The 20965-nt window shown below is 36.6% G+C and overlaps 1 protein-coding gene across 1 annotated transcript in view; it reads left to right on the forward strand.

Annotated features, from left to right (window-relative positions):
* Positions 1–315: 315 nt before the first annotated feature.
* The window catches only part of LOC114422970 (plant UBX domain-containing protein 7-like), a 30109-nt gene continuing 9459 nt past the window's right edge, over positions 316–20965 (forward strand). Inside the window, exons 1-6 of the mRNA XM_028389545.1 lie at positions 316–541; positions 681–829; positions 914–1036; positions 2065–2260; positions 15245–15322; positions 15442–15510. Coding sequence (XP_028245346.1) covers positions 440–541; positions 681–829; positions 914–1036; positions 2065–2260; positions 15245–15322; positions 15442–15510 — 717 coding nt within the window. The 5' untranslated portion in view covers positions 316–439. The remainder of the gene's footprint in view (positions 542–680; positions 830–913; positions 1037–2064; positions 2261–15244; positions 15323–15441; positions 15511–20965) is intronic.

A 20965-nucleotide genomic window follows, 5' to 3' on the forward strand; every position in this document is an offset into this window, starting at 1 on the left:
GATAATTTTAATAAAAAATAACTAATAATTTATAACTAATTTTTAATTAATTATTTTTACATATTTTTTATAATAAAGACTAAAAAGTAATTAAAATACAAATTATAAAAATTAAGAAAATTATTTTTAGACTATAGAGACTAAAAGAGAATTAAAATATAATTGAAAAAAATTATAAATATCACTCTTAAATTATAGAGACTAAAATAATTAAAATATAAATTATAAAAAAAAAATTTAAACTAAAAAAACTAAAAAAACCAATAAAACTAATAACCAAATGTTAACCTAAAAAAATTTAAAAGTATTGCCTAAAGACGTTACATTACTCGGAAGAGTGGAGTAAGGACGTGTGTTAGCTGGTTAATGAGGAGTCCTGATATTCTTCTTCGTCTTCATCGGAACCCTAACCCCTTCGGAATCGGAAGAAGAATCATCAATGGAAGGAGTGCTGTCCGCGAACGAGCAACAGAGCATGGTCTCTTCCTTCCTCGAGGTCGCTCAGGGCCAGACCGCCGAGACTGCGCGCCAGTTCCTCCAGGTTTCTTCACTCTCTTCTGAATTCTCAAATTAGGGTCACTCGTGATTTCGAAGAATTAGATTATTATTGTCGTTGTGAACAGATCTACGAAATAATAATAATAACAATGTTGTTGTTGTTGTGATTGATGTTGTGACAGGCCACAAGTTGGAAGCTTGAGGAGGCTCTTCAGCTGTTTCTGATAGGGAGTGAAGGTGGGGCGGTGCCGTTGCCGGTGCCGCCGCCGCCGTTGTTGCACACTCCGCCTTTGGAAAATGTCGATTCCTGGACTGATCAACAGCCTTTGAGGTAGTACCATGACTCTGATGGACTAACTCAGTAATTGTTTGTTCTGTGTGTTGTTGCTTTTAAACTTGCAGTTGTTGTTTTTAGTGAACCAAGGAAGGACGCCGCGGCGGCTGCAAGTGAAAGTATTGATCTCAATGATGCAGAAGAAGTGCGCCCTCCCTTGCCTGTAATAAGGGAAACTCTCTATGACGATGCAATGCTGTATGGGTATGTTTTGCCTTTCATCATTTATTTCTTTGCTTTGTTGGAAATGCATATTATTCGGTGTTTTTATCGTTATTTGGATTGCATAATTGTATAATAAGCAACTCTTTGTCTGTTTGTGCCTTTGTAAACTGTGAAACAAAGTCAGGTGAAAAAAAAATGAATTGTTGTGACTAGGATGGTAGTCTTGTTATCCATATACACCTGGAAGGATTCAACACTGTTTTAGTGGTGTGTATGGTAATGCTTGATGGCGATCCACTAAGAAGCATAATGCATTAATGCTGACAGTTTTTTTGTGGAATATAAAATGTATTATATACGGTGGTGTTTTTATTACCTGAAGAACTTTTAGATTTTGTTTTTTGTCTGACTTTTAAAGCCAACAGTTTTTCTCCACGTATTTTTGAAAATACCCTAACATTAACACTTAAAGTTAATGTTTTTCCCCTACACAGGCACTAAAGTTTGGGTATTTCAAAAAATATAGGGACTAAAACCAATGTTTTAAAAGTTGAGGACTAAAACTAAAATTTGGAAATGTTTCAAGGACTCAAAACACCGTTAACCCTATTATGTACTTATCAGAACTATTAGATTGTCTTGCATATTACTCTAAAGTATGTTACAGTTGGGATCTTTTGTTTCGTTTCATGTTTATAAATTGCGGGTGTGGTTACGTTGTGATCCTTGACAGTGTAGGAGATTGTGGGAAAATGTGACTGATGCAATTGCAATTGCGGTTGCAGTGGGTTAAAAAACCTTTACATTGTCACCGCAATTGCAGGCTGCAATAATTGCAATTTAGAACCATGCCTCATAATGTAAATTACATAAATACTTGTGTGAATGAAGTGACATTGTAGTCAGAATTCAATTAATGCTGTTTTATTAGTTGTCTTATCTTTAGGAAATATCTACCTGTGTTTTAGTTTGGCTCATTATAAGTTTACTTTGTTTTTCCGTAATATATATGTGGCTTTTGACATTCAAACTATTCATTCATGTTGTGTTTTGTGACGTTTATGCAGAGCATCAAGGGCCAGCCATCGTTCCCACGAACCGAGCTCCCTGGTTGCATTTCGTAACTTTGAAGAGGAAATGAGACAACCAGGGGTTTGGGAGTCGGAACAAGGTGCTGCTTCTACAGCAGAGACTTCTCGAGATAATCTTGCTTCACTTTATCGCCCTCCATTTCATCTAATGTTCAATGGTCCTTTTGATAAGGTAAATATGCTTCTTAGTTTGGATTTTATGGATTCTGTCAAAAGTGGAACTTAGTCAAGCCTAGTTCAGCCAAAACATCTTTTTATTTAATTTGATTTTAAACATGAGCCTGCAAAGCCAAGCTCAAGCTCAACCTTATTTCTTAGACTCATCTTGATTATTGTTTATAATTTTTATGCTTTTCAAGTATTAAAATATAGTAATTACTCAAATTTTCACTCTATTTTCTTGATTTCTTACATAACCTCTATTTTAAAAGCTAATAAACCTTAACACTTGCATGTTATTTAGATATTTTTAAAATTTAGTCTTCGCACAGCTTGCTCTGCCTTGCATTTTGAAAATGCACTACACTTAAATCCATTTAAGCATAGTAAGCAAGGAATGAATGGGGCCATCAGTCAACAATCAAAACACCAAAATGACTGTTAATAGATATTTAGATTAGATATATTTAGGTAGGTATTGTTCTATCAGTCTTATTGTCTTAGTTCTGTGTCTTTTAGCTTCATCTGTTATTATTTCAAATTATTTTGACTGCTGTAAAAGATTGTAAAACAATTTCTGTTAATAAAATTCAGAGCACTGTCTGAACACATCATCAATTCCATTCTTCAACTCTGGGATATCTTTTTTGGTTAAATTAGTTTTTTAATCCTCCAATTTATTTTTTAGATTCAATTTGGTCCTCTAATTTTTTTGGGTTCTATTTGGTCCTCTAATATTTTAAATTGATTCAATTTGGTCCTTCAATCTAAATTGTACGAAATCACACTTTGTGGATGTTCAAAACTGCCACTAAGTGGTTTCAAATTGCCACAAAATTCAAATTTCCCAAAAAAATGAATCGTTTTTAAAAACTAGAGGACCAAATTGAACCAAAAAAAACTAGAGGACCAAATTGAGTCGATTTTAAAAATTAGAGGACTAAATTAAACCCCAAAAAATAGAGGACCAAATTGAACCTAAATAATAAATTAGAGGACCAAAAAACTAATTTAACAAACCTAAATAGAGAACTAATTTAACCAAAAAAATGAATCGTTTTTAAAAATTAGAGGACTAAATTAAACCCTCTGTTTCTGTTAATAACTGAAATGTAAAATGTTGGGGATGGACATCTTGGCTTACTGTTTGGAGGTTTGAAGGCAAAGAGAGGACTCTAGGTGTAGGTGTAGGATGAGAAACTATAAGGGGGTACATCTGCCATTTCACAATATTTTTGGGTGGACTGATGCCTGATGGCTTTGTTAGTCATTTTGTTTCTATTAGATGTTAGGCACTCCTATGCTATACCGTGTGGAAAATATGACTATGGGCAAAAGAGGGTTTTACCCTTTTCGGCTTTAACAAACAGACTTGACTACATGGAAATGGGTGTGGGAAGCAATTTGGTAAAGTTAGAGGTTGTGTGGAATACATCTGAAGAGGTGGGAAATGAGAGGTAGGCTATTATTGACTATTGAGTGAGGATTTAGGGGGGAGTTACTGGTTTTGCAATGACCTGTTTCTACTCTGTAGTATGTCAGGATCCAAATGCAAGGTATGAGACTTGAGTCACACATTGAAGTGTGGGGTTTATGAGGCCTTGGGCTCTTCAAATGTAATTGCTAGCTTTTGTGGTTCTCCCGAGGTTTTTATCAATTGATATCGAAGCTTTCCATTGTGTCTCTTTGTTGCAAACAAGAAGTGCAGGTGGTGAGGCCTGCATTATAGTGTTTGTTTATGACTAGTCAAAAGGGTAGTGCTCAGTCAGCTTGTGTGGGTGCGAACTGCCTGGGCTGTTGGTTGGGGTGAAAAATGAATGGATTGGATAAATTTCCTGTTTAATATAATGGAGTGGATAAAGACAATCCACTAATCCATTTAATACACTAAAAATTCGTTTAACAAAAAAATCACAAAAAATGCAATCGCGGATCTTGCACCACTGTGCTGTTCAGGAAAGGCAGAGCAGTGAGGTTTGAAAGCCATTTGCAGAGTGGAGTCCTGGTGATTTCAGAATTAGGGATTGCGTGATAGAGATTATTGCTTTTTGGGCTTGCGGGTCTTGTGCAAATTAGACCTCACCTGATAAACCTTAGAGTCTGATTTTTTTTTTTTTTAAATTCTATCTGTTAACACTCACGTGCCTTTTTAAAACATAAGAAATAATTGTTTTTTTAATTCGATATTTTATGTTAAAACTCAAGTGGCTTTTAAAACAAAGAGTCACATTTGTTTTTTTTATTCTTTTTTCCCCTTTTTTAACGTAGAGTTGGACTTCCTTATTTTAAAATAGTCCAACAGTAGCCTATTTATTTCCATTGCTTGCAACCTTTCAGAATCATTCTGTCACTTAAATTTCTTTCCTCTTCTAAAACTCTGAACACGCCAGCCTTCTTATCCAGTCCAGCGCCTCTGTTTTTTACATGTAGCATCAATTATTATTTTTTTTGTTCTTTTCTTTAGTCCTTCCTCTTTCTTTTTCCTTTCTCTTTTTTATTTTACCACAGTTTATTCCACACACACACACACATAACACTTGAATCTGAATTGTATATTCTAGATGCTTAAAGAGAATGTACCCTTGGCTGTTTATTTATAGTAATCAATGTTTAATTAAAATAATAATCTAATCCCTTCATTATAGGGATAATAATCAAGCTAAATCAATTACATAAAAATAGTAAATAGGAAACTAAATCAATAACGTAAATAAGGAAACAATCCTAATGTAAATAAGGAAACAATCATATCAGAATGATATCTAATCAGAATCATATCTCAACCCTCCCCCTCAAGCTTGAGTGTATAGATCATATGCATCCAGCTTTGGAAGAAATGTAGGATGTCCTCGACTGTCTAAGTGACTTGGTACAAATAACTAGTACTAGTGACTTCTCCATAAATTAACTTCTCTCGCATAAAGTGACAGTCAATTTCAATTTCATTTGTGGAAGACCTATAATTATTCAAATTGAAGGCAAGACTAATGCATCTAGGACAATTGTTGGGACTAGTGCACCTAGGACATAAATGGGGCCAGTATATTTGGGACAAAGACTAGGGCTAGTGAATCTAGGACATAGACAAGGGCCAGGGCATCTAGGACAAAGTCAAGGCCATTGCATGTGGGACAAAGATAGGCTAGTGGAAGCCATTGTTGAGAGAGACGGGAACCAAAAAACACATAACAGTACTTACGTGTTAGAGATCTTTAGGACAAACAGAGATCAGATTTGGGAAGATTGGCGGTCGGCCAGTCTGTCAGTTTTTTTTTTGAACGGCCAAAAGTATCATATATTATAAAAGGATAGTACCAGGGGTACTACAAAGATACAAATAGAAAGCCATAAGCTGAGGCTAGAGAGTAAAGGCTACAAAAACCTCCCCAACAATAAACCTTACAAAACCCACCCAACCTTCCCATACTAGGAGAAGGCGAAGGACATAGATGATGACCATTGTTGAAACGGAATGGCAAAGTCCTTTTCCCACCCCCTCAACCAAGACCAGGTGAGAAAAATTGCATCATCCACCAACTTAGATGATGACCATTGTTGAAACGGAATGGCCAGTCTGTCAGTGATGTTGCTGGTAGAAGAGGACACCGTCACGCCCCGACAGAAGGTTTGCATTGGGGCTGTTTGGCGCGTAGAAGAAAAGGCGCGTGAGTAGTATGATGCTGATGTTGTGTCCACTGCCATGTAGATTGGCAGAAGACGAGTCACGTGATGGTGTCACCAGTCGAAAATGTCGTCGGAACGGCGACAGTGGCGATTTGCAGCGGAAAATGTAGAAAATGTCGCTGAAAAGCAAAAACAGATGAAAAATGATAGCTGGAAAAGGTATGTCGAGTATAAAGGTCCACTAGAATGTGGAAATAGGTAGTCAGAAGAAGGGAGACAAATAGAGGACAAACAAAGAGGTCCATCAGGGACAGTAGGTCGTTGGTGGAGCACAATTTTTCATTATCCCTCAACCTGGCTCTGATACCAACTTGAATATCTGAATTGTATATTCTAAATGCCATATCTCAACAATAATATTCAAACCACTATGTGATTTCCGCTATTTGCCCCCGATGCTATCCGTTATATGATATAGCGGATTTTTAGCTTTTTGCAATTTTCCATGATCCACTATTGACAACATTGGTCATAACTCATGTATTGCGGCCAATGCCAAGAAACTACTAATTCATAGGTTAAGGTAACTTATAGAAGAAGAGCAAGCCTGTTAGACTTAAATTTATGCTAATTGGTAGTGAAGGTTACTAACACTAGGTACTAATGGGGATGATAGTTCTAATCGAACCTATTTGCTTCTCTCTTGAATTTACTTTCTTCTATACTCCCTAGTTAGAAATTTGAAAGCTGGAAGATACGAGTATAATTGGCAGGAATGAAATGGACGTGATATTGGACAAATCCATTTCTCCAATTCCAAACTGATTCAATTGAGTCACAATTGAGTTAAATTGGTTTGGTTTGGATTGGAGAAAGAGAGAGAGGAGAGAGAGAAATGAGTGGGGGAAGGGTATTAAAAATTAAATATAAAAAATATATTGGGTTGATTTTAATTCATTTAAGTATTAATTAAATGTGTTGAGAATCACAATGAGATAGAGTTTATAGACATATATCTGATTTAGCGGAAACTTAATATTCTCTAATCATTTTTTTTTTGGAAGGCAGAAAATATATATTATTAATAAAAAGAACAACAGTACCAGAGGTACTGGTGAACTATAATTGAGTACAAGACACCTACAGTGTCACCCTCCAAAAACAAAAGGAAACCCAACACTGACCCCAACACATAGGATAGCTATACCAAGCCCATATTAACCAAAGTACTCCACAAGGTTGGAAGACCAGTGATTGAAAGAAGTGCTGAAGTTTTCTCTGGTTTTTAACCATGACCATAGCAGGAATAAAGCATCATCCATCACTTTGGAAGGTTCAAAGTGATTGCCCTGGAATATCAATAGATTCCCAGCACCAAACAGAATTGAACAAAGTGAGTTGCTGGAGAAGCTGAAAGTGGTCCTACCATCTGGTTCCACCTCAAGGATTCCCACCATAGACCTCTGGTCATTTTACAATTGAAAAACAAATGGCCAGCCTCCTCTTGATCATACCCACAGAGAGGGCATTCATTTTCTTGAATGGGCACGTTTCTTCTAAGGAGGTTATATCTAGTGGGTAGTCTATCTTTAATAAGTCTCCAAGAGAAAACCGCGACCCTTGGGGGTATTTTCAGCTTCCAAATTGTCTTGAAGATATTTGCCTCTGGGATTTGTCTATTACTGGTCATCAATATTCTATAAGCTAACTTAGTGGAATACACGCCACATGGATCAGCTTTCCACACCATGATATCCTGCAGATGAGTCTGAATTTGTGTAGCATTAATTGCTTCCATAAAAGCCACAGCTACATCTTGTTCATGATCAAATAAATTCCTCCTCCACTTTAAATCCCAACACCAATTACCCTGATAAAAGCTTCCCATTGTCGAGATGGTACTATTCTGCTGTCAACTAATCATGAACAACTGATTATACTGCTGTTCAATATTACAGTCAACCCCCAACCATTTATCTTTCCAAAATTTAATTTTATCCCCACACCCGACCTTCCATACCATCTGCTGATGGATAGAGCTAAACTCAGGCTGCTGATTTAGTTTTCTGAGATCCCTCCACCACTGGGAATGCCAGGCTTTGTCTCTGCCATTATTGAGTTCTGCCCAACCTCCATATTTGGATATCAAGATTCTGGCCCACAACTGATTTAGATTAGAGGATAGAGCCCAGATCCATCTACCCAACAGAGCTGCATTGAATTTAGAGATATCCTTGATCCCGAGACCCCCATCCTCCTTGGGGAGACAAATTACATCCCACTTCACCCACGGGATTCTCTAATCATGTGTAATTAATTCAATAAAAGCCTATATAAACTGTTTTCTGTGGTGCATTCAGACACACAGTTTCTGCTCTATATGCCTTTGTTTTCTCTTCTTTTTTTTAAAACAAATGATCCATTAGATTTGAAAATTGAAGAGGATGGATCACTAACCATCCATAAAATTGGATGGATTTTCTCGTGTATGGATTAGATGGATGGTGGATATAGTTTGTTTTGCTACTTCTAGTTGTGGGGTGTGGTCGATATTAGGATTCAATTGCAAGGTGTGGAACTTGAATCCCTCATTGAAAGGAGGCTAAATATCACTTTTGGTCCATTATTCTTTAGTGTTTTTTTAGTACATCAATTTTTCGTTAGCAATGTTACTGTTCCGTTAATTTTTAAAATTTAAAATTCTGGCGGCTAAAAATTGCCACTATCTTTATTTTATTTTTGAAGAATAAAAAATGCACCACAAACCCAACAACATAGGCCCTTAACAAACCCATTCGAGTGTCTCTCTTATTCCTTCCCAAACCTAACAACAACCACTTCATTCTTTGACATCATTCTCCCAAATCTCAAACACTCTCCAAGACTTCCCACCTCCCGTTGGCACCATCACATGGCCCCTTCACTCAACCCTACCCTTCATCACCTATACCCCTAGAAACTCCATCCCCTTCACAATCACCAAATTCAACACTAACTTCAACACCCTATCTTCAAACCTCTCAAAAGTCAACATCCACCACCAAAACCTAATACCCCCTTAACCATTTACCATGAAGAACATTCTGTCTTAGCGCTTCAACTCACCCTCTTCCCAAACCAAGGGTTTCCGATAGGAATAACAATACATCACACAGCCCTTGACGGAAAGTCTTCAACTTTGTTCATGAAATCATGGACACATTTGTTCTCACCTCAATACCTCAGCAGAAGAACCATTATCACTACCGAAGCATCTAACACCTTTATTTGATATAGAGCTGTTATAAGAGATCCTTTAAGGATTAGTGAAATCGTGGACTCGTGGTTGAGCTTTGGTGGAGCCACCAATGACTGAAGCTTAAATGTGTGGGAGAACCATGACGGATATCAAACCGATTTGATTAAGGGTAAAATGTATAACTGATGTAAAATGTGTTATTTAACGTCAGTTAAACATATAACCAATGTTAAAATGTTCAACAAAATTACAAAATTGCCAGTGTTTTTTTTTACAGTGGTTTATAATTTTTGAGATAAAATAAAGCTGCCACTATTTTAAATTAATTATTGTTAAATTATTGTGTTTTATATTAATTTTTGTCTTGTTGTAGTTTGTTTTTTTTTCTCTCTTTTTCTCTGTTGTAAGGTGCCTCAGTCTGCACCTCTGCTCTCTCTTTTGTACTTGTTGACCTTTGTATCATTTAATATATATAAAAGCTTAAGCTGAGTGTGTCCTAGATAGAGACACTCAAGCATTATCCCCAAATATATTGTCTAAAGTATTATTTCAAAATTTAACAGAACACTAATGTCATTAATGGAAACTTGAAAAAAGGACCAAAACAAAACCTTTCGAAAAGATAAAGGACCAAAGTGAGACTTTTAAAACTTAATATACCAAAATGAAAAAAAATACTAAAACGTAAAGGACCAAAATTGACATTTAGCACAGCCCATCCCAGGAGGTTTCAAAGTCTGAAACCTCACCATGCACCTGTGTTTTATGCGTCTCCGTCAAGCACCTGCAGGTTACATGCTGGTCTCTGGTCGTCAGAACTTCATTGCGATGCCAAGGTTATGTTCTTCGGCTTCCAGTTCTGTTTCAGCCCTCAGATCATCATTTTGTAGCTGTTTGGATAGTTGGTCTGGTTTCCCGTGCATGTACAATAGCTGTTTGGCTGTGAATTTGGGATTTAGGGGCTCGGTCGTCTCTGTTTTCTTCAAATATGACTGTCACAAGCACTACTCTCCCTTGCTCTGGAAACCGAGTTAGCAGTGGAAAAAGTGATCGCCCTTGGTGTTCCTATTGTAAGAGAATAGGCCATACACGTGAGACTTGCTACTCCTTGTATGACTTTCCTAACAAGACAGCACACATTTAAATTTAAAAAATCTAAGCCAAGATTTTCTGATGAGGAATATCAAGAATATTTGATGTTGAAATCCAGCAGCCAAGCTCAATTATGTTTGGTGCCAAGTGTTTCAATAACCTGTATTTCTCAGTCATTGGACAGTCAAGGTCCATGGATAATCGATTTAGATGCTTCAGATCATATTTCTGGTAATGCCTCTTTATTTACCTTTGTCTTCTCTAAAGTTTCCTCATCTCATAACCTTAGCCAATGGGTCTAAGGTAGCTTCTAACAGTATTGATAAAATTTCACTCTCCTTCCCTAAACTTGGAATCTGTTCTTTTTGTTCCTAATTGTCCCTTCAATTTGATTTCTTTAAATCAGTTAACCAAGTCTTTAAATTGTTCTGTAACATTCTATGCTGATTCGTTTGTTACAGGAACGTGGTACGGGCTAGACAATTGGAGTAGGACATGAATCAGGAGGACTCTACTATCTAGAAACCAATTCTTCTGTGTCCTGTTTAGCAGCCCCATTTCCCAAACTAATTCATGATCGTTTGGGTCATCCATATTTGTCAAAATTGAAGAAAATGGTTTCTGGTCTTAGTAAACTGCAAAGGTTAGAATGTGAATCATGTCAATTAGGCAAACATGTTAGGTCTTCTTTTCCAAAGCAAACTGAAACACAATGTACTTCTCCCTTTCTACCATTCTTGATGTACTTGGGTGTATTTAATGAAAGATAGATCTGAACTTTTGTCTATTTTTTACATCCTTCAATGAAATCCAGAACCAATTTGGTATAGTTATTAAAGTTCTTGGGAGTGATAATGCCAAAGAACATTTCTCTTTTACCCTCGCTTCTTTTTTATCCTCACAGGGCATTTTGCATCAATCTACTTGTCCCCATACACCACAACAAAATGGGATGGCATAAAGGAAAAATAGACATTTGGTTGAGACTGCTCACACCTTATTGCTCAATGCAAATCTTCCTGTTCATTATTGGAGTTATGCAGTTCTCACTGCTAGCTTTCTCTTAAATAGAATGCCCTCTTCAATCCTTGATAATAAGATTTCTCTTTCCATTATCTCTCCAAATGAACCCTTATATCATGTGTCTCCTCGTGTTTTTGGTTGTACTTGTTTTGTCCATGATGTTTCTCTAGGGCTGGACAAGCTTTCTGCAAGGACAATTAAATGTGTTTTTCTTTGGTACTCCCATCATTAGAAAGGGTATCAATGTTATTCTCCAGACACTAAAAGGTTATACATGTATGTAGATGTTACACTCTTTGTAGAAACTCCTTTCTTCTTATCTTCCATGCAAGATTCCAGTATGAGCCTCCCAACCAAGAAGAAAATCAATTCCATTTTTCAACTAAAAGTCTATCTGCTCAAAACCACTTTCCAATTGAAAGTCCATCTCCTTTCATCACTTCTTGACACAAAACACAAGGAACAAATTCATTACAGGATGAGTCACTTGATTCATGTTCTGCTCCATTAGTCACCCCTATGATGATTCCTCATGATGAAAGCCTTGGTTTGCCTATTGCTATTAGAAAATGTATTTGATCTACTCGAAATCCTCATCCCATTTATTTGAGTTATCACTATTTGTCTCCATCATATTTCTCCTTTGTATCTTCTTTGTCTACTATTGCTATTCCCAAAAATGTTCGTGAAGCAATTCCTGAATGGAAACAAGCCATGATTGTTGAAACGTAGGCTGTTGAAAAAGTGGCACATGGGAGCTGGTTCCTCTTCTCCTAGGCAAGAAAACAGTGGCCATACACTCAGATATATGGTCTTGATTACAATGACAAATTTTCTCCTATGGCAAAAATTACCACTGTGTCTCTTCTTTGCCATGGCTGCCATTTGCCATTGGCCTCTACATCAGTTGGATATTAAAAATGCTTCTCTTCATGGCGACGTGGATGAAGAGATTTACATGGAACAACCTGGGCTTGTTGCTCAGGGGGAGTCTGGTTTAGTTTGTAAATTGCATAGATCTCTCTATGGGCTCAAACAATCTCCACGAGCCTGGTTTGGAAAATTTAGTTACATTGTGGAGGCTTTTGGATTGAAACGCAGTGAAGTGGATCAATCTGTTTTTTATTGTCATACATCTCCTGGGAAGTGCATGTATCTTGTTGTCTTTGTAAATGTCATAGTTATCACCGGGAATGATGTTGCTAAAATCTCCCAGCTGAAATAGCCAGTCATTTTCAGACTTAAGACTTTGGGTCCCTTAAATACTTCCTTGGTATTGAGGTAGGTCAATCAAAAGAAGGCATTGTTGTCTCACAAAGAAAGTATGCTCTTGATATTTTGGAGGAGACAAGCATGACTAATTGTAGCCCTATTGATAGTTCTATGGACCCGGACCCAAATAAAAAATTAATGGCAGATCAAGGTGAGCCATATTCAGATCCAATAAGATATAGAAGACTGGTTGGAAAGCTCATTTATCTCACAATTACAAGACCTGATATCTCCTTTGCAGTTAGTGTGGTTAGTTAATTCATGCAGGCTCCTGATGTTGATCATTGGAATGTTGTGATTCAAATTCTCAGGTATATTAAAGACTTTAGGATAGGGATTGTTATGAGGATAAATGAAATACCCGAATCCTTGGGTATTGTGATGCTGATTGGGCTGGATACCCCATATACAGAATGTCCACTACTGGATATTGTGTATCTATTGGAGGCAATATTATCTCTTGGAAGAGCAAGAAGCAAAACACTGTTGCTCGGTTTAGTGCAAAAGCAGAATATGGAGCTATGGCCACAACCACTTGTGAGTTAGTATGTGGATCAAACAACTTCTTCAAGAGTTGAAGTTCTGTGAAGTTAAACAAATGAAGTTGTATTGTGACACCAGGCACTCCATATTGCTTCCAATCCCGTGTTTTAGGAAAGAACTAAACATATAGAGATTGACTATCATTTTGTCAGAGAAAAGCTACTGTCTAAGGAGATTAGTACTGAATTTGTTAGCTCAAATGATCAGCTTGCAAATATTTTGACCAAGTCTTTGAGAGGGCCTCGAATACAGTTCATATGTTCCAAGCTTGGAGCATATAGATTGTATGCTCCAGCTTGAGGGGGAATGTTAAATTATTGTGTTTTATATTAATTTCTGTCTTGTGGTAGTACTTAGTTTTTTCGCTCTTTTTCTCTGTTGTAAGGTGCCTCAGTTTGCACCTCTGCTCTCTTTTGTACTTGTTGACCTTTGTGTCATCTAATATATATAAAAGCTCCAGCTGAGTGTGTCATAGATAGAGACACTCAAGCATTATCCCCCAATATATTTTCTGAAGTATTATATCTAAATTAAAAAGTTAACAGAACACTAACGTCGTTAACGGAAAATTGAAAAAAGGACCTAAATGAAACATTTCAAAAATAAAAAGGACCAAAAAAAGACTTTTAAAACTTAATGTACCAAAACACAAAAACATAAAGGATCAAAAGTGACATTTAGCCTTGAATGTATGAGATTCTATTGTGGGGGTTTAGAAGGCCATGTGCTCTCCAACTGCCATGGCTAAGCTTTTACTGTGTGGTTCTCCTAAGGTTCTTATCGCCATATATTTTCTTTATCTGTTTTGAGGAAATCTCGTGGTCTATCTTTTTGCTGTAAGGAGCTGGTCTCCATATTTTCTTATATAAATCAGCCCACAGATTATGTAGTGTATACACTTGACAGTATCCAGCTGCTAGGTTTTACTGGTACCCCAGGACTTTGCTATATACAAAATTGTTTTATTCGAAATCATGTGAGTAATATTAGATGCTGGGAATAAATTTAGGCTTTTATCATTTTCTGGTTTTATGGGCTTACTTGCTTGACCTTGTATTTATGTCTTGAAAATAAACAAAAAGTAAGCTTATATGATAAGCTGTTTGTAGCAAGCTCTTGTTTTCTCTGTTCTTGAACTTATGTAAAAAGAGAGGATGTCATTATATTCATTAGACGATGAGAATATTTTGCACTTCTCTTGTCCCACCAAATTCAATTTCTATTTTATTTTTGTTGGTCTGTTAATAGTACAAGTTGATGACTTAAACTCATTTTGATTTCAATCATTTCCATCTCCATAGTTTATGGGAATTGTTTGCATAGAAGTTGTTGTTCCCTCTAGATGGGTAGTTACATATATTTTGACCCTCTAGATGGGTAGTTACATATATTTTGAAATATAATCATATATTTCGAATTCCTTTGGATGTTCTGCTGGGCTTTCTTAATTCTGTTGTTTTAGGATGGGTTTTTGGTTGGAGGGCAGCACTCTGGTGCTTTGTAATTTATATTTCTGGTACCACTGGTACTATTTTACATATTAATAATATATATATTTTGCCTTCCAAAAAAAAAAAAAAGTGGTTGTGACCAGGGTTATCAAACTCTCGAGTTAACTCGCTAACTCTTACGAGTTTACGAGTCCACTTGTACTCTGCGAGTTGACTCTGCAGTAAACTCTTTTTTTAGTAGACTCTGAGTAAACTCTATAAACTCAAAGTAAACTCTGTAGACTCTCGAGTTTACCACCGAGTCAACGAGTTAGCAAGTTAAAAAAATTAGACCAAAATGTAAGTCATTTTTTTATTGTTTTCTAAGTGTTTAACATATTCATTTAGCGTGCTATTCTCAAATAGAAAATTCTTAACTTTAATAATACCAAACTTAATAACATCAAACTCTCGATGAGAATGATCTACCACTACTATAACTTCTACAAGTTATTGTCTACTAGTGATGTATTATTACTAGACTTGGTTATTCAAATATTCTGAACTTTGTGATACTGCTTTGCTTTATTATATTGTTGAAATGTTTAATTAGTATGTTATTTATAGATATTTGGATATTATTTTTATATGAAGTAAACTCTTACGAGTCTGCGAGTTGAGTTTACGAGTCGAGTTCATGAAACTCTCACGAGTTTGCGTAAACTCTCGAGTTTGATAACCTTGGTTGTGACTAATATTTGTTGTTTGGATGCAGGCAAAAGATGCTGCTTCTGTGCAGAACAAATGGTTGTTGGTGAACATACAATCTACCAAGGAATTCAGCTCGCATATGGTATTATATTCTTGGTGCTCTATTTACATTTCTCTTGATTTGCTTAAGCATTAGCACTTATAATATTTTTTTTTTTTTTGTGGAATGCACACTTATAATATTTTGTTTGCTTTGTGAAGCTTAACCGGGATACGTGGGCCAATGAAGCTGTTTCTCAGACTATTAGTACAAACTGCATATTCTGGCAGGTCAGTTTCCTACTCGGTTGACTTGAATACTGGTGGTTAGTTATTTTCTATTTTCAAAATTTTATTGGCATGGTCACTTATAACAGTAGATATATTTGCAGAATTATTCACTTTCTTAAAAAAATTGTATTTATTATTTTGACTCAATACTCAAAATGGCACTTGTGACGTTAAGCTTTATAAGAGTATACTGTACCTCAAGTATTTTTACTTACTGTAGTTTGGAGTCTTTAGTCTGTTAGCTCTATCAACTAACTCTGGTTAGTTGACAGATAGGTTATTTGGCAGTTACTCACTGCAACTATATAATCTTTCTTTGTAACTGTTTTCAGTTGGGTTGAATATTAACAGTTTCTCAATCTCAATCTTCTCTTTCTCTCTCTCTCAAACTCTTTGAAATCTAATATGGTGGTATACGTAGCTTAGGTTGAAACCAAGCTTTTTTCATGGCTTCTGCATTGACTCCTCCTTCCTCCCTACCACCACCACTGTCATCGGTGGGCTCTTCCAAAACGTTCACACAATCAATTTCTCAGAAATTGCATACAAAGAACTATTTACTTTGGATTCAACGGGTTGAACATAGTCATCATCTTGAAGGTTACATCATTAATCCTCAAACTCCTCCGAAGTATGCTTCGGTAGTCATCATCTTGAAGGCTACATCATTAATCCTCAAACTCCTCCGAAGTATGCTTCGGTTGAAGATCGCAATGCTGATAAAGTCTCCAATTAGTATCATGTTTGGTACGAACATGATCAGTTTCTCCTTGTGTGGTTGCAATCCACTATTTTTTGGTGATATTCTTCCTTGAGTTGTTGGTTGCTGATCGTCATGGCAACTAAGTGATTGCATTCAGTCACTCACTCGTGCAAAGATTCGTCAAGTTCACGATGAGCTCTGGAATCTCTCTCGATAATCCGCGTATTGAAGGATGCTGACCTCAACTCTGTTTGATCCCACATGGAATCCGCTGTACAACTTTCTCTTGACGACCTCTCTCACCAACCCATTCAGTGCCTCTGCCACAATATTGAAGAGGAAAGGTGTTAGTGGATCCCCTTGTCGAAGGCCTCTCTTTGGAGAAAACTCGGTCGAGGGGCTGCCATTTACCAGTACCGATACAGATGCAGATTTTAGACATCCCACAATTCACTGAAACCATCTGGTGCAGAAGCCCAATCTCCTTAGCATATATACCAGAAAATTCCAAGATACCGAATTGTATGCCTTCTCGAAGTCCACTTTGAAAACTATACACGGCTTTTGACTTCTCCTGGCCTCATCCACTACCTCGTTTGCTATCACTGCACTTTGTAGCAAATGCCTCCCCTCGATGAATGCAGATTGACCTTCATCTATTATGAATGACATAACCTTCTTCAATCTGTTGGCTAGCAATTTGGCCACGATCTTATACATGCATCCAATGAGTGAGATGGGTCTGTACTCTTCCAACGATTGTGGATTGACCACCTTAGGGATTAAGACGATGTGTATATATATATATATATATATATATATCCTATGCTGATAAAAAAAAAAGGTTCCCTTATTCTGATCTGTTTTCCACTTCTACTAGTTTAGTCACTAACCTTGATTCCTACTTTAGTCTCAATCTAAATCTTTCTCCACCCTCTGTCTCTTCCATTTCTCAAACATCTCAAGTGTCTAATACAACTTCTGTTCCCCTTGTTCCTCCTGGGTTTTCTCCTTTATCAACTCAATCTTCTGGCAACATTGAGTTTGTACCTCAAAATTCTACTTCCATTGTATCTGCCTCTGTTTAGCATGTCAATTCAGAGTCTACTACCCTTGCTTCATTCTCTTCAGAATCTATTTCTGTACCAAATTCTTTACCAGTCAATACTCATCCTATGCAAACAAGGTCTAAATCTGATATTCACAGGCCTAGATTACATCCTTCTCTATTTCTTACTTATTCTGAGCCTAAAATTGTAAAACAGGCTTTGGCAAATGCAGATTGGCTCACTGCTATGCAACAAGAGTATGATGCCTTGCTAAAGAACAGAACCTGGGACTTGGTATCATTAATAGGCAAGATATTGGCTGTAAATGGGTTTTCAGGGTAAAGGAAAATGCATATGGTTTCATTAACAGGTTCAAAGCTCGATTGGTAGCCAAGGGATTTCATCAAGTGCATGGTTTTGGTTTTCATGAAACCTTTTCTCCTGTGATCAAACTGGTTACTGTTTGGATCATCCTTACTCTGGCTTTGTCTCATGGGTGGAAATTACTTCAACTTGATGTAAATAATGCTTTTCTGAATGGGTCACTTGAAGAAACTGTTTTCATGACTCAGCCTCTTGGTTTTGAAGTTGTAGATAAGTCATTGGTCTGCAAACTCAACCAAGTCATTTATGGCTTAAAACAGGCTCCAAGGCAGTGTTTTGACAGGCTAAATTCTACTTTACTGTAGTTTGGTTTCATTGGAAGCAAAAGTGATTCATCTTTATTCATTTTTTGCTAACATATGCATGTTGTTTATCTTCTGGTCTATGTGGATGATATCATTCTAACAGGTAGTTCAACTTCACTGATACAACAGATTACATACAAGTTAAACACTGCTTTTTCACTAAAGCAGTTGTGGACAAGTGGCCTCAATAACTTAAGAGGGGAGTGAATTAAGTTTCAAAATTTTTCACTAACAAACTTTTAACCCCCTTCTAAATGATAGGCTCAGAATGCAGAAGAAGAAGCAACAATTAATTTAATAATGTTCTTTAAACATGTAAGACAAAATTGATTGCAATAAAATAAATGAGATAAGGAAAGAGAGAAATGCAAACTCGATTTATACTGATTCGGCCACTTCCCGTGCCTACATCCAGTCCTCAAGCAACCCACTTGAGATTTTTCACTCTCTTTGTAAAAACCCTTTTACAAGGTCTGAATCACACATGCACAACCCTTCCCTTATGTTCAAGAATCCTTACAACTTAAGAGACTCTCGGTCCCTTAATCAATCTCTAAGAATAAGAAGAAGAAGAATTCTCTCTTTAAGAGAAGGATTTTACAATTGAGGATCAATCAAGATTCCTTATTGAATATGCAAGTGTTTGACCAAGGAATCTTTTTGAGAGGATAAGACATTTTAATTCGAAAAACTCTAAAAATTTGTGTCCCAAGTCACCTATATATATAGGCCTTTGATGGCCATTCAAAATCATTTGAATAGATGTGACTGTTGGGAGTTATTTTAGAAAATTCCTTACTGGTAATCGATTATCAAAATGGTGTAATCGATTACACAGTTGTTTTCTGAAGAGTTGTGACTCTTCACATTTGATATTTGAATTTTAACTCTGGTAATCGATTACATACCCTTTGTAATCTATTATAGACTTTGAAATTTAAATTCAAATTTCTAAAGGCTATTTTAAAAATGTTCAAAAGTTTTGGTAATCGATTACAAGCCTTGTGTAATCGATTACAAGCTTTCAAAAACATTAAAAACATTTTAAAACATTCCAGTAAGCATTTTGGTCACTGCCCACTGGTAATCGATTATAGTGACTGTAATCGATTACCAGAGAGTAAATATCTCCTTTAAAAACTTTTTGAGAAAAAACCTTTGGCCATTACTTATGCATCATCAATTTGGAAACTTCTTTCTAAGACTCTAGAGACTAACTTTATCATTTATCTTGGATTTCTTGGATTCTTGTTTTGGATCAAACTTGAGAAACACTTTTTTGATGATGACAATATCCTGAAATCAAGATAAACTATATACAAGTTGATAACGTGTACACACAACCCTTACTCCCCTTATCTTTTGGAATTTTTGCCTAAGTTAATGATTTCTAACCCATGTTCTCTCCCCCTTTGGCAACATCAAAAAGCCAACAACGTATAAGGAAAAGAACTAAAGAAAACAATCAATAGTAAACAAAGTTAGTCATAAACTAAAGCAAACCACACAAAGTCTTAAACAATCAATTAAAAGCAATGTTGTTAATGGTGGATGGCAGTTCATGGCGGAAAGCCAAAAATCCGCCATAAAAATATGGCAGATGGCGTAGCGAAAAATGGCGAACAAATATATATATATATATATATATATATATATATATATATATATATATATATTAACAAAACAATAGATAAAAAATAAATATAAATAAAAAATTAAAAAAAAACAATGGATTGCATTCAAATAAACTGAAAAAGTTTCATGAGTTTACACAAATAACCAAATACCAACACCAAATAAACTCATTCAAGAGTTCAAAATAACAAATATAAAAAACGAGTGTGTCAAAAATAAAAAATGGGTGTCAAACAGAAAAAAAAACCAAACATAAAAAACGGGTGTCAAACAAGAAAAAAAACAAAAAAAGAACACGTGCATATTTTTGCCTTTGTTGTCGCCGTCGGTTTGTCGTGTGTCGTGACTCATGCATCGTGCTCGCGTGTGTCGTGCTGCGGCTGCTGTTGTCGCGTTGCTGCTGTGCGTCATGCTGGAGACTGCTATTGCTATTCGTGCTCGCGCTCCGAGTCTCCTTTTGCAGGCGAAATTTGGGTAGGGTTGGGTTGGGTCGGGTTAGCCCAACACGTGTTGCGCAAAATTTTTTAAAAAAAAGCGCTATTCCGCCATTATCGCCATTCTGCAATGACTGCCATGGCTTTGGCTGCCGCCATACGAAACCCGCAATGCCACCGCTATTTGGTGACGTTTTTTTGAAAACCCACGACGCCATATTGCCATTGCGTTGCCATAACCGCTTTTTAACAACACTGATTAAAAGTCTAGAAATAGTAATAAAAATGCAAGATAACCATAACTAAGACAATAAAAGCCAAATGCACGACTAAAATAAAGAACTACTTAGAAAGAACTATGGGGCAGCCAGTGGATTGAAGCAACGGCGAATGAAACCCATGTTGTCTTCAAGCTGAGTAATCGGTGTATCCATGCCTTCAAAACGAGCATCCATGACATCCAGGCGACTATCCATGGCATAAAAACAGTCACTGACGAACACTCGAAGGCCACATAGCTCAGAAAGGGACTTCATTCATAAGAGTAGAGGAAACATCTCTTTGTGGCGGAGGAGACGGAGTACGCTCGTCAGGAATTGGCGGTGCCCAAAAGAAGTTATCGCTCTAGCACCAATTGCAAAAGACCTCTTAACTTGAACAAAATGTTCGTCATCCAAAGGAATTTGGAAGTGATGAAGAAAAATAGTGACTAACTGAGGATAAGAAAGAGGTGCATTGGCCGGTAATGCCTTATGCTTCCGATACCGAACCAAGTGGGTCCATTCGATCTGACGACCGGTAAGAAAAACCCACATTAGAATCAAATCCTCCTCAGAGGCTTGAGCAAGATTAGACGAACAAGGTAGTAAAATTCGAGCAATTGTGTAGTACATGATGTGGCAATCAAAGGTTAATGACCCAGCGAGCAATCTGCCGATCATATCA

Source organism: Glycine soja, chromosome 8, assembly GCF_004193775.1.
Source record: "Glycine soja cultivar W05 chromosome 8, ASM419377v2, whole genome shotgun sequence".
In the NCBI taxonomy this organism is placed as follows: domain Eukaryota; kingdom Viridiplantae; phylum Streptophyta; class Magnoliopsida; order Fabales; family Fabaceae; genus Glycine; species Glycine soja.